This window comes from Gigantopelta aegis, unplaced genomic scaffold, assembly GCF_016097555.1.
Source record: "Gigantopelta aegis isolate Gae_Host unplaced genomic scaffold, Gae_host_genome ctg1720_pilon_pilon:::debris, whole genome shotgun sequence".
In the NCBI taxonomy this organism is placed as follows: Eukaryota; Metazoa; Mollusca; class Gastropoda; order Neomphalida; family Peltospiridae; genus Gigantopelta; species Gigantopelta aegis.
This window is the reverse complement of record NW_024532780.1, coordinates 74,252-89,315: the sequence shown is the minus strand read 5'-3', so window position 1 is coordinate 89,315 and position 15,064 is coordinate 74,252. Positions and strand designations below refer to the sequence as shown.

At 34.2% G+C, this 15,064-nt stretch overlaps 1 protein-coding gene across 1 annotated transcript; it reads left to right on the top strand.

Moving 5' to 3' along the window:
- The first annotated feature begins 4,337 nt into the window (after positions 1-4,337).
- Positions 4,338-6,974, top strand: LOC121391110 (von Willebrand factor A domain-containing protein 5A-like). Its single transcript, XM_041522850.1, is given in 11 exon segments — positions 4,338-4,433; positions 4,684-4,926; positions 5,183-5,208; positions 5,210-5,364; positions 5,367-5,455; positions 5,457-5,647; positions 5,743-5,857; positions 5,913-6,072; positions 6,216-6,720; positions 6,847-6,849; positions 6,851-6,974. Coding segments are annotated over 11 exon segments (1,707 nt in total).
- Positions 6,975-15,064: the final 8,090 nt, after the last annotated feature.

The following is a 15,064-nucleotide window of genomic DNA, read 5'->3' as shown; positions in this document are numbered from 1 at the left end:
ATGAGGTTTTAATACACTATAGACTGTGAAAGTAGAGAGAGTAGATATTTGAAGTCAAGTTAATATTCACGTTTACAATAACACAATGTCTACAGTGGGCAATTCGTTATACCACGTGATCTAAAGGATATTAAACTACAGCTATATGATTGATTTGATTAATCCACACCCGACGTCTCTCATCAAGAAGGTTTTGCTGTTACGATTTGTTTGCGAAATATTGTAAACCAGGAATCATATCCACGAAAGACTGGATACAATACGTAAGAATTAAGCCTACACATTTTATCAAGTTAACCCTAAGGTATGAATTCAGAAGTGGAGTTGCGACGTTTCGCGAGTTATAATCCACAAACAAGTTCATGGGACCACGTAAGATAATAACCGTGCACATGTGTATATTGTGTGTACAATGATAGATGAATGGGTGTACAGTAATAATGGTTAATACCTTTAAATTTGTGATTTATTCAATATTGCTGTGATGTCCATTACACTGTTAATATTTTTGATAAGCTTAAAGGCCCATATGGTGAATTTTGAGGATAAAAAAATTACTATAATTATGTTGAATACTGTTTGTTTAAATGGGAAATATTATATACGATGCAAGTATTAGGAGGTTGGGTAGTATGGGCACATGTCTACCATGTGGTTACTCGTTATGTGCTGATAATAATCAAGGGAACTTTTTCATTGCTCATATATTACAATTTTAATATGAATTTGTTTGAACAGCTTTCTTTGAACATGTTATTACTAGATTAGAGTCTAAAGTGTAGTTTTAATAGCTTAACAATGACAATGTCAAGTTTGCAGGTTACCAACGCTGTTATTTAATTTTATGGCAGTAAACTGTGACAAGAGTTATGGTTTCTTGCTATATGTTGTTTATCATCAACTATTATGAATTTACTAAAAAACATTCTTTAATTTACTAAAAATCTATATTTTTGCATCCTCTAGACTTCTGGAAGTAATCCTTCATATCAATCATATAACCATCAAAACAAACCTAATGATGTTGTAGACCCCCAACCTCCAATGACAGAATGTATGACGTTGTCCCAGGGGAAAAACCACCACGCCTCCCAGATGCACGACAGACCACACCAAACACGCTTTACGCTTCTCGTGGAGAAACACTTTCTCACCCCACAGCTACCCTGGAGATGCACCATATTCTACAGATAATGCAGCTGAAGTAGATGTTGATTATGTATCATCCAAATGCTTACGTGTCTTGTGCTTGTCCATCTTAGTAGTCGTGAGTCTCTTCTTAGCTATTGTGGCCGTTGTCTTGGTGATGTTACTTTGGTTTGGTGTATATACACCTGATTATACTTGTCCTACCATTTCTTCTCCTACTACACAACCTCAAACAGGTAGTACACAGCCTAGTGAATCTCCTAGTGAATCTCCTATAACCTGTACGTGTCCAGGTGAGTCTTTGTATACTTGTTTTGTATACTTGTTTTGTTACTTGTGTGCATTTACCTGTTTTCTTGAGCTTACATATTCTTAAAATTATGTGTAATCCCCACATCATTTTAATTGTGTGCTAATTCCTCCCAGCTGTGCACAACATTTGTTGTCTCTTGTACTTGTTTGCTTACTAAGCATCCAAATGGTTGGTCTAGAACCTATTCCCATGATGATAGCTGTTTAGAATTACTATCTTTATGCAAACAAACCACATGACCACTAGGAGGTATAACAGTAGATGTAGAGGAGGGGGAGGTCCAATTTGGCTGTTGTGGTTTGGTTTCTCGTCTACTAATACTTACATGTGTATTCACTAATGGTATTTGTCCTGAATTTGTACTATCAATGAAGTTAGACTTAAGTTCCTGTTCTAGACAAAGCTTTATCAATGGTAATAGTATATATAGTTATGATTTCATGCTAATTGTTTTCATAGTCATGATAGTCAATAGTCTTTTGTTGACAGGGAGCCCCATTCTAAAAGGAGGAGGTTTATTTTACACCTTTATTATGTTAACAAGCAGATAGCAAAGAAATGCCTTAAAAGGGCATCTCAAATTAGCTAGCATTTCAAGCATACTTGGTCCTTTAAACTACATAATACAACATAATATTGTTATGTTTGAGGTGGACAGGATTTTATTTAGTCAATTGTTATTAATTAGTGAGCAGCTTGTTCATGGACACATCTTATATCAATGGCATTGTAAATGCTGTAAGGTTCCATGTCTATATATATACATATATTGAGAGCAGGTGTAATCTAACACTAAGGTTATTTATACTGTAACTAGTGTGGAGTAGTGTTGACATATTGGTACTTATTCAATTAGTGTTAATACAAGAGCCAAGCCATGTGCAATATCTCTTACTGTTGGTGGTAGATTTATTGATACTCAAACCTTATCTAATAAAGGACTATCCAGTCCTGAATGCAGAGGCAATTTTCAATAGATTTCTTGTAGTCTTGACTGTTGGGGCTGTGAACATTGTATTGATTGCTGACCAAAAACCACCCCTCTTGTAGTAATAGTGTGTGATAAATATGACATGTGTTGTAATGTGTACCAACATGAGCACATAATGTAAAAACCAGACAGGATGTATTAATTCTTTGATTTTTATGTATTCTCTTCCTTCTCTAGCTCCAAATCTATCTTCTATAATAATACGTATTGAGGTGAAATATTTAAGTTAATTCTACCTGTGTATGTGTGAATAATAGTAGATGTATTCATTGGTGATAGCAAGTATCATCATGAACTATGGGAACTGTCACAGTATATGATAATATGTTCATGATACTAGATGGATGGATTACAGAGAAGGATGCTTGTGTTAGTGTTAGTAAACACAGTTTTTGGTCTTTTTGTTTTACCGTATACTGTTATTGTTTTACATAATATTGTTTTCTTTGGGTAATTGTTTTACATATCATTTTTCTTGGGTAATTGTTTTATGTAAGATTGTTTCTTGGGGTATGTATGTTTTATGTTTATCGTCATTCCCATTCTGTCTCATTCCCAATCCAGGAAGAGACTGAAAATCTGACTAACCTCATAAAATTATTGGACAGTGATATCGATGCATTTGTATCTCAGGTACAAATTAAACAGTATCTGTTCAGATCTAACTCTCTCTCTCTCTCTCTCTTCTCTCTCTCTCTCTCTCATACACACTCACACATTCAGAGTAATACCACTGATAACAGTCTCAGATTACAGGCAAACTCTATCAGCACATTTATCACTAATGTTAATGATACTTGTTATGAAACACTTGTCAATGTGACATCTCAAAATGCTTCTATAGCTGGGCTCAATTTTAATGCTGAACTACATAATGTGGCTGTCTTCAACAGTTGTATTTATGAATATGTGGATAATTGTTCTATGCCTCAACATGTCTTTAATTGTACCACAGAGTTCCATAATGTCATAGTAGATGTAAGTTGTGTAGATATTAATAATATTGTGTATGTTTGTCATGGAAACTGACCTCTAAGTGGAAGTAACAAAAATGTTAAATTGCTTTAAAAAGCAATAAATGGAAGATGAATGTATAAAAAAATGACAATTATATATCCAAATGCTTTGATAGACACATTCAGAATTGGCTACCTTTATCATGCTAGTATCATCCAATGTTAATTAAAGTAATTATGTAATTTTTATTTTAACTGTTTAGTGGCAAACTGTTTAATATTTTCGCCTCCAACAAAATGGCTGTATGGTATTTCAATTCTTAGTAAGCTTTAAGAAAACACAAGTTCTGTTGTTAATGACTTTTTGATATCCATATCATACTAGCTAAATTAGTTACTTTATAGCAAATAGTGAATAGTCTTGTTATACTTTAGGTTATTACAATTTGGATTTAGCCTGTCATGTTAGTAACACAGGAGTTAATCAAGCTGTTTTATATGGTCCACTTTCTAATCTTCGTTTCACTCCTCAAAATGGACAGACCATAGTGATACTGATCCTGCCAATGTCGTCTTCTCCAAATCACAGATGAGATGTGAGTGTTCGTTAATAGCATTGACTGATACAGCAACAAGAAATGAAATAATTACTTGTAGTCTGTTTCGTTTACGATGTCCAATTATAAACACACTAAATGTATCTATAGTGACACCATGACACATACCCTCATGTTAAAACATTTTCAATCATAAATAATTATATTAGTTAACAATATCATAATTCTATTGTAGTTGTTTTCTGTTGTTGTTATTATATGTTACTTAAAACCTCTTATATTTGTGGTTGTGATCTATTTTTGAATTAAATTTCTATCTTTGATCATAAAGACCACACCTATTTAATTCAGCATACAGCAGGGGTGTCGTGATGGCCAATTTGGAATATGGTCTCTTAAGTAAGAAAACTAACCAGGCTATTCCTCTGAAGTATATTGGAGTTAAGGGTCATCTCACTGGATATACTGTTGGTTTGGAAGCTAGACTCAGTTATCATAATGATTCCAATGATCCAGTGGAAGTTTTTATTTCGATTTCCTCTCGAGGAGACCATGGCTTTGTAGGTCTCGAAGAAGCGTAATTGGAGGGATAACAATTCGAGGAGAAGTAAGTATATAATTATATCACTTGTCTCCAGACCATTTCATAGAGATGAGGCTAGCCCTCATAATAGTTGTCTAGTGAATGCAATTAGTCTTAGCTGTTCTTTTTCACAGATACAAGAAAAGGAGAAGGCAAGAGTAGTTTATGATGATGCTATAGCCTCTGGGTTAACAACAGCTATAGGTGAAGAGAAAACTGGCGATATATTTAGCCTAGCACTTGGTAACCTTCCTCCTAAAGGAGATGCTACAATATCTTTGAAACTGGTCAATGAATTACCAATAGAAAGTGAACCAGAAGCTGTACGCTTTACCCTTCCCACTGTCCTCAAACTTCGTTATACACCAGCTGGCTCTGTTGATCCATTGGCTCCTGTTAAATACGAGGGAGGTTTCTCAAGTAGCACATGGAAATGCCACTGTCTCTGACTTTAGTCTTGAAGTTGATGGAGTTAATAGTATATCGAATATTACTTCACCTACTCATGACATTGTTGTTATTGATAAGACTGACCTCAAAGAAGTATCTTTGAAAAGTACTAGTTCTCTTGACAAAGATTTCATTTTGTTTATTACATATAAAGAGCCTCACCAACACGAAGTGTCGTAGAAGGGAGGGCAACAGGAGGGAATGACTTATGTCATCTCCTGTTGTAATGCTTGATTTTTTTCCAGATTTTGCTAGCATACCTGCTTCTTGTGAGTTTGTTTTCCTCATAGATCGTAGTGGTAGCATGGCTGGTACTCCAATAAAGCAAGCTAAGGAGACACTGATTCTCTTCTTGAAAAGTATTCCTCCCGTTGTTGCTTTAATATCATTGGGTTTGGTAGCGACTTTCGTCATCTTTTTCCTCAAAGTGTTCCCTATAACCAATCCAATTTGGATAAAAGCATTAAAACATGCTGAGACATTGAGTGCTGATCTAGGGGGCACAGAACTCTTGCCACCATTGCGTTACGTATTCAATCAAGAAATGGTTCTGGGTTTGCCTCGACAAGTATTTGTGTTAACTGATGGTTCTGTCAGTAATACTAAAGCATGTATTAGCATTGCTAAGGAGAATGCTCATGTAGCAAGGTGAGTTACTATAAGCTGGAGGTAGTATCATAACTATATGTAGATATATTGTTATCAACTATGAATTAAGACTTAATCTCTACATTGTTTTCAAGAGTGTTTACATTTGGAATTGGTTCTGGTGTATCAACTGAGCTAGTGGGAGGACTGGCTAGAGCTGGCAATGGAAGTGCTGAGTTTATTCAGGCAGGAGAAAGAATGCAACCAAAAGTAAATTTTATTATGCTATTTTGATTATTCCATGTTCTTTTTTATTTATGTACAGGTCATCAGTAGCCTCAAAAAGGCACTGCAACCTTCAGTGACAAATGTACAACTTCAGTTCACAGTTCCTACTGGTATTGAAGTGCTACAGGCTCCTGCCAAAATCCCTGCTGTATTTAAAGGAGAACGTCTCATAATGTATTGTGTTTTGAAAGGTGGAGGTATAGCACAAGGGCAATGTACGGCAACACTTACTGGACAGGTCCTTGGTAAAGTTATAGAACATAAATTAAATTTTGAGATTGGTTCTGCTCATCTTTGTCATCGTTAGTGCACCAATTGGCTGCAAAATGTCTTATTAAAGATTGGCAGTCTGGGAATGGACCTGCTATGAATTGGTCTGAGCCTGAGAAGAAAGCATCCATTGTGAAGTTGAGTCTAGAATCTAATGTATTATCATCGTATACTGCATATGTGGTAGTCAATGAAGATCAGAAGGAACCCATTGAAGGTGCACTCAAAATCTGGGATGTGACTGCTGCTAAAGAGAGGCTGAGAAGATACTCTGATTCTAGTGGCTCTAACTCCAGTCTTAACTCATTTGAATCATTTGAATATGATGAGAAATATTCTGAAGATGATGATAATATGGCTGCAGCTGTACAGTGTGAAAAAAACTTTGAAAATCAATTACTGGGCTTTAATCAAGAGTGCAAAGAAGAAGATGAAGAATCAGGCCTTCAATTGTCCATCGTAAAGTTTTTGGGCAGCAATAAATTGCCATCTAAGAAAAAGAAGACGCAACCAAGTATTGATACTAGTATATTTGATCGTTTATCACAACTTGTGAGACTACAGACTGCTGAGGGGTACTGGAAGTTGAATGATTCTCTGGCTACATTACTTGAGCAAACCCTTTCCCATTTACAGAGTGTTTGTCCAAGTGGTCAAAATTTTGAAGTATGGCAACTATACTGAGTTTATGTTGCCTTGAGACAAGTTTTTAGCTCAGAAAGATGAATGGGAATTAGTTGCTGCAAAAGCTGAACAATGGCTATTGACTGTTGTTGGATTAGAAGCTCTCTCTTCGCTCAAACAAGCTGCAACGAAATGCTTGAATTGAAGCCACTAACTGTTTGATAGTTCTAGATTCTTTCCCCATTTTTATTGCATAATATAATATTAATTTTTTTACTCTCTATTTTAATTTTATATGGGCGTTGTTGATCCCCCTTGCTTGCTCAATTCTTCTCAGGATGAAATTTGTGTGAGAGGTTACTATCTACAGTTCTAGTTGTCTTTATATCTAAGACTTCCATTTGAAAAAGAGCAGAAAATGATCGGTGAAGAAGAATCAATCGAGTCGTACAGAGTAGGAACTGTGGTAGCTCTCAATCCTACATATGGTGTTTCGTTTCAAGGCTCCGATAAAGCCTCTGAGACAAGTGGCAGCAACGATTACTTGTCGGTCTCTGTCAATCCTACATATCAATTTATCGATCAGTCTCGTTCGCGCAGCCAAACAGTATTATCTGATTCCAGTGTAGATGAACATACTGGTGGTATTTCCATTCCAGGAGGTACTAAGAGAAGTCGCGCTGTTTTTACAAATCCAAACAGTCCCAATTTATTGTGCAACACAAACGCATTCTTAAGTAGTTCAGCACCTCCAGTGTCTTACAGAAACATGCCATCAGAGAGATCATCATCAAGTATCAGCAGTGATGGAGGAGAAACAGAGCCAGTCACCACCACAGACAACTGGAAACTCACCGTATTCATATGCTCGTCACAGTACAGGACGAGGCCGTACTACAAGCAATGGATCTACTCACTCAGAGAAACGAACTCAGCCATACTTTATTAGTCGTAAAATTGACGAAGAATGTGAAAAAACAGATTCTGGAAAAGGCAGTAGTTCAGCTACAAGTACAATTGGTTCAAACAGAGCAAAGAACTATTTGACACCTGCGACAACTCGACAAAATGGATCTTATTCTCTTCCGAATAGCAGCCTCGATCAAAATCTTATTCTTGTGAAGATGATATTAAAGTTTGATATCATTTTATGTTTGTTTGCTGTGCTTACAATAATTATATCTATTGTGGCCATGCCTTGTGCATTGTCGTTAAAATTAAAGGGACCCAGGTGACTAATACAGATGGAAGCCCAACTAATATCGTCATAATTGGAGGCACCATTCCACCAACAACTGGCCCTATAAAACAAGAACAGCTCTTGTAATTGTACAAGTAAGTATATTAGTTTTTGCAATTATACCTAGTCTAGGTATGTTTTGTTTATGATTAAAGGTTTTGTAAACTTTGTTTAGAATCATAAGCAGGATTGCCATTAAACTGCTATTTGTACAATAAACAATAGACCAGTGGGTGTGTTACCTAACTTAATGGGTGTGTTATATACCTACTTACCATGAGTAACAGGTTGTGTCTGTGGAGAATAGAAGCCTTCCAATTAAAGGATGTTTGAGGTGGTTAGTCAATCCTCAAGCTGGTATATGCTTATAAACAAAAGGAAACATCTGTTTGTTAGTGGTCCTTTCCTCAATACCCCATTATATTTTAGCACCAAACTTGTTACTGCTGATTGAACTTGTTGAATCAATTGTAAAAATATTGTACCTCATTGTTATTAGTTTTCTTCTAGTACCTTTTGAATGGAATGACAACAGTTTATATCTATACATCTACAACTCTAACATATAGTGTGTACTTATAATTGAATTAGTTATAATAAAACACTAGAGTAATCTTTTACAAATATATGAGTATTGACAGTCAATCAACCATATCTAAATTATTAATTTATCTGCTACTATTTATTAACTACAATTAACTTCTATCTTTTTTTTAGTTGGACCTCATGACAACTTCACAGTAAGTATCCTTACACCTTATCTATAGCAAGCTGTTTCAATGACTACCATTAATGTATACAATGCACACTGGAGACACATCTCTTTGACCAGAAGTCTAGTCATAACTGAGTTCTTTCTCTTCCATTAGTTTACTTAAAGCCTTGATAAGATACTCATATATTAATACTATATTATAATAGATGTAGTATTATGATGTGAATAGGAGGAGTAGACTAGTAGACTAGTATGCATACATGTGTTTTCAAACAATACAATGTTAACATGACATGTTGTATGTTTACATGTACAGCTGGTGTTTATCATGTCATCCTTTGTATCTCTACAGCTTCCAAATTCGCTCTTGCAAAAGTTGAAACAAATTAAATTAGAGCTTGCTCGTTTAAAATCACAAGTGAGTAGTTGTTAATGTTGTAACTTAGAAGGTGTGACAGTTGCTCCCAATATCATTGTTTGCTTGTTTGCCCTGTAAATGATCTGTGTCTTGCACATAGTACCATTAAATTAATTGATACTGTACAAATCTAATTTATCCTTTTACTAGTAACATAGTGGTTGTCATGGTAATTGTGTACACCTTAATGATAAAACAACTTATACAGATTCTATGTTTGGTTGAGTGATGCCATCTCTCTCCTCGACTCTCTCTTTTGATGTCTAGTATGACTTCCCTAATGCTACTATTGTAGTAGACTGTACCATTAATGTACATATGTTATAAGTCAATTGACTTAGTAGTACATAGACAATATATCATTATGTACCTATAATTATTGCAATGCATAATTCTACAAAACACTGCAATATACTTTGTCCTAAGTACTGATGTATTGTATAGCAATATTTATGCCATTTGATGGCAGAGAGCAGTTAGTTGTTGATGATATTAGGATCAATGGCATGTTTATATGTTGTACCTGACACTACTCATGTTGTTGATTGATCAGTAATGTTTATGTAGGTCTTGTAGTCAATGTATTGCAATATGACAATACATGAATGGGCAATACACAAATATTCTAAATTAGTGTGTTGTTTTAATTCTATTGGTTAATTGATGAACTGTTACAATAGGATACTAATTTCATGTTATTATCTGTAATAATAATATTACTGACATGTTGGTGGCAATGCTTTGTTATATTCTCAAGTTTATGTAACAAAACCCTCATGCATTGCAGATGCAATGGAGGGTGAGTATGTGTAGCTACTTTATGTATATTGTGTATTGTAACTTTAGTTTATTTAGTTGGTTTATCAGTGATGTTAGCATTGTGTTATCTCTCTCTCTCTCTATATATAGAAACCAGATATCTTGAATAAATCTCGAGATTTACTCCATAACTTATTGTCTCAGATTAAGGCTATCAATAACTCCATAGAGAAAGTAAAGCCACTCGCTAATCAACCTCGATCACCTCATCTTACTGGAATAAACTTACCATCTAGTTTCTCTATTAATATCATTGACAGATGTACTATCACTAGAGTGGTAATACTAATGTTGACCCTCCTGGAAATTTTAATTCTTATTCAGGTTTTTGCACCAGGACCATTAACAATTATTAATAGCGTAAGTCATATTTTACGCAAAACAAAAAAATTCTTACAATAATTATAATATATCATTCATTATAGGAGGCATTGTTGTTGACTATGTGTGTCAAACATTTCATGCATCCAATCTTCCAATCAATACCAGTACTTCAATACTAACACGTACTCTATCAGGTCAAACAATATCCAATCCTAATAACATAATAGAAGTATTCAAGAAGTCTAACTTTATTTGTCAATGTTTTAATTTTGGTTCATCACCAGTAAAAATGTCGTTATTTTGCTACTCGTTGTCCATTTCAATATGGATCAGTTAATACAACATTACACACATAACATTGACCACAATTTTGCTTAACTCATTCTTGGAATTTTATTTCTATATTTTTAGTTACAATAAGTCACTTATTTGTAACAATTGTGTTAGACAATGTCCTTATAACAGGAACATAGTCACACTTACCTAGTTTAATAGGTATTTTCAATTTCAATATGATCATGATTATATTATAGAGATCTTCATTTAATACTGTCTGTGACAGTATTTTATGATAATATAACAAATTAACTTTTATTTCTTCAATAATTATTATTGGAGTAGACATTATTGTGTTTATAAATATATGATTTATTTTATACTATTTGTTGTAACTGTTTGTTTGTCAACATTTTTTTGTCAACTGTACTACAAACGCGTATAATTTATAAAAATTATGTGCCATTGAATCATGAAGAAAAAAAAAGTCTAATCAATGATGTGATACTTCTTTTTTAAAGACCTACATGTAGTAGTAACTGTTATATAAGTGGATCACATTATATTGATGATTGGTCATTGAATAATTGAGCTATTAGTCTTTCTTCTATTAATGCCCTCATGATTTTTTGGTGTCATGCCATTTCGTCTAATCCCATTTCGTCTAACAAAGTGTATAATTGTCCCATTTCGTCTATTAATGTCTAATAGTGTAAAAGGTCTAAGATAACTGAATAAAGGTCAGTAAAGGTGATGGAATTCTAATTCCAAAGAACTAATAGTGTAAAGGCTTTGATGTCTTGATTGGTAGAGTACTTAAGAGGAGCTATTTCATACATACAACATATTGAATCAATGGAGTTTGTTACAACAACAAGAGGAGCTAGATCACTTATACACCGGGGTTATAGGTACACACTCAATCGAAGAACAGCAGATGGGCAGATATATTGGAGATGTGCAGACAGAAGTTGTCCTGGAAGAGCAGTCACAGATGTTCATGATCTGCTAGTCTCCTGCAATGAGAACGTTAAATGGTGTGGAGTTCATGCTAGGCTCTAGGGATGGTGTTTTCATGTTTTCAACCCACAATAACCTTGCTCTCATAGCAGAGGCTCCCACTCTCTATATGGATGGAACTTTTCCAGATTTGTCCTCGTTTGTTTTATCAGGTCTTCACCTTGCATGTTTTTAAGCATGGACAACAGTTCCCTCTCGTCTACTTTCTCCTTCCGGGTAAAACTCGAGCAGCCTACAACACCAGCTTCATGCTACTTAAAGAAACAGCACAGAACTTAGGTCTACAAGTTGAACCCCAGAATGTACTTACTGACTTTGAAGTAGCATTACAACAGTCTGTTACCATTTGCTTTCCACAAGCAGAGAGAAAAAGGATGCTACTTCCATTATACTCAAGCCATTTGGAGGAAAGTGCAGACTCTCGGGCTCCAAACCAATTTACAGGGAAGATGCTGACTTCAAATTATACATCCATCAAGTGATAGCACTTGCCTTTGTTCCTCCAGCTTTTGTTAGGTTAGCTTGGAGTGGACTACAAGAAAATTCTCCAGAATTTGACAACAAGGAGAGTTTTGTTCAATACTTTGAAAGTACATGGATAGATGGCAACTTTCCTATTCGATCATGGAATGTTTATGCACAAGAGGGTCCTCGCACTAATAACAGCGCTGAAGGATGGCACAGTAAAATGAAGAAACTTGCTGGGAAATCACACCCAAACATTTTTGAGGCAGTCACCCTTTTCAAGTCTGAACAAGCTGTGACAGAAGTGACTTTAAGCAGCTGGCTGCAGGAGGACTTCCAAGAAGAAAGAGAAGAAAGTACAGAAACCATGAGAATAGACTGAAAATTATTAAAGAAAAGCATGAAGCAGGAAGATTATACATTACAAGAACTTCTTAGGGCGTATAGCCGCTGGGTATCTTTGTAATTACTGTTATTTAAATCATTATTTAAAAAATCAATTAAAACTTTTTAGACGAAATGGGACAATTGTGCATTTTGTTAGACAAAATGGGATTAGACGAAATGGCTATAAACCGATTTTTTTCAGAGAACAAGGGTACAATGACACAATCCATTTATTACCAGCAGTGAGTAACTCTATTACTGTTTGCTATAATATTATGACATTTAGATCTTCACTGAAGATAATATATCTCCAACTCCATAACTTTAACTGTTACATCAAATAACATACTTGTGGGAACATGTCAATTAGATAATAATAATATAATAGTACTCTATTCTCAGTTGTCATATGTTTTAGCTACTTGTTGTTCATTTGGTGTGTGTAGTAGTAGTATTGATAGGAGATAAAAATGGCCAAGAGATCTGCTGACTATGACATCTCTGTTTCTTCTAATCCTGTTATGAACAGACTGATGTGATGATAACTATCACAGACAATGAAGCTTATGAAGTAAATCATTCTGTTATACAAAAGACAAGACCATCTAGTGATGAAGTATATATTGAGTCACTTTGCCCTCCTGCTGACTATGAAATACCAGTGTCCTCATATCAGGAGAAAGAACAAACCAAATTATCTGGTGATCTCCTTGAATACCTCAAAGTTATTGATGAAGTGACAATGGTTCTACTACTAAAGGATCTCAACAGTAAGATTACCTGCTGACTACGAAATACCAGTGTCCTCTTATGAGACAATGGAAAGTGTTTTGAGTGACAATGGTTCTACTACTAAAAGGATTTCAACAGTAAGATTACCTGCTGACTATGAAATGCCAGTATCCTCTTATGAGATTATGGAAAGTGTTTCAACTAAGAGTACTGACAATCCACTTGGAATTATTATTGATGAAAGTGGAGACAGTCCTTCTACCAGTAAGGTCTCAGCAGTAACTAACATTGCTCATCATTTGCTACAGTCAATACAAAGCAATGGATCTTCCAGTTGAAAATAATGTGTTAGACAAAGAAGTTGACGCCATTGTCCTCCCCAAACCAGTCATATGTCCAAGTTTTGCCACAAATCAACACCTTGTCAAAAAGAAAGGAATAAAATCTTGTTTACATCAAGATCTTACTACTAAAGAATATGTTATTGGTGCTGTGGCTATCATATCAATTATTCTATCTTCTATAACAATTGGTATGGGAATTACAATGCCAACAAAGCAGATTTTTATTCCAGGAAATGCAACTGTTCAAGAAGAAAGGAAGGAAAATTTAATAAATGTGTGTAATTGTTCAGGTTTGTCTTTAATGATTTAATATATTATTAGTCTTACATTTTCTCTAGTTCCCTCGTTTCCAATAAATAGGTTCTCATCAGTAAGTAGTGTCATGTTAATGTTTATTATCTTTAATACTTTTCTATTAGCAACTTGTTGAATTATTATCATTTCACAAGAACTAGAAACAATTGAAGTTTAATCAAGTTAGTATATAGTATGTAATATAGTTGTATTTTGTCTGTTAAAATGTAAATTTTATTGGCACTCAAAAAGGCTTGTACAATGAAAATAATTTTGGGTAGAGTGTCTACATTATGTGTAGTTATTTATTAGGTCATACTTTATTATATATTAAACTAATAAACAAACATACATAAATTAAAGTATATAGTTCTGCTGGACCAATAGGTATTATTAATATTGTTATGTATTTTGTCTTACAGAATACATCAGTAATTGGTACTCGTCAACAACTACATAACTTATTGTCTCAGATCAAAGCTATTAATAACTCCATTGAACAAATCAGAACACTTTCTAATCAACCCGATCACCTCATATTACTGGAATAAATTTACTATCAAGTGTTTCTATTAATATCATTGATAGATGTACTATTACTGAGAAAATCCTTGTGTTGTTAATGTTCCTGAGTTTGCTGAAATTGCATCATGTATTGGTGGAGATGCACCAATTATTAATGATGTAAGTTATAATATAACAAAATTGATAACAATTGTTTTTAATATTTAATATATCTATACTTGTCTCTCTTTACATTATACAGGAAGGTATAGTTGTTGATTTTATTTGTCAAACAAGTCCTCTTCAAAATAGTGCCAACATTTCTATAAATACTAGTACATCAATTGATAGACATGTTAATTCAGGTGAAACAATATCTAATCCTGATGACTAATGGAAGTATTAAAAAATCTAAATTCGTTGTTATTGTTTTAATTTTGGTACAGTCCAAGCACGTTGTCAGTTATTTGTAACTCGTTGTCCATTTATTTATGGAACACTCAATACAACAATACAGACATAATATGTATAGTGAAGGATAAAGAACACCTTAAGTAGTTTCTGTGATATCCTTTCAACTCTTTTAAACTCTAACACTTAAGTTTTGTTTGTAATTATGTTAGTATCTTACTGTAAATTGGTGCTAATTGTGTTAATAGTTATGTCACTTAGCTCTTTTCTTTATTGTTTTTGATTTTGTATAAATAGGATTTAGTTTTTACTTGTACTAGAGTTTCATTCTATTCATTAAAGTTAT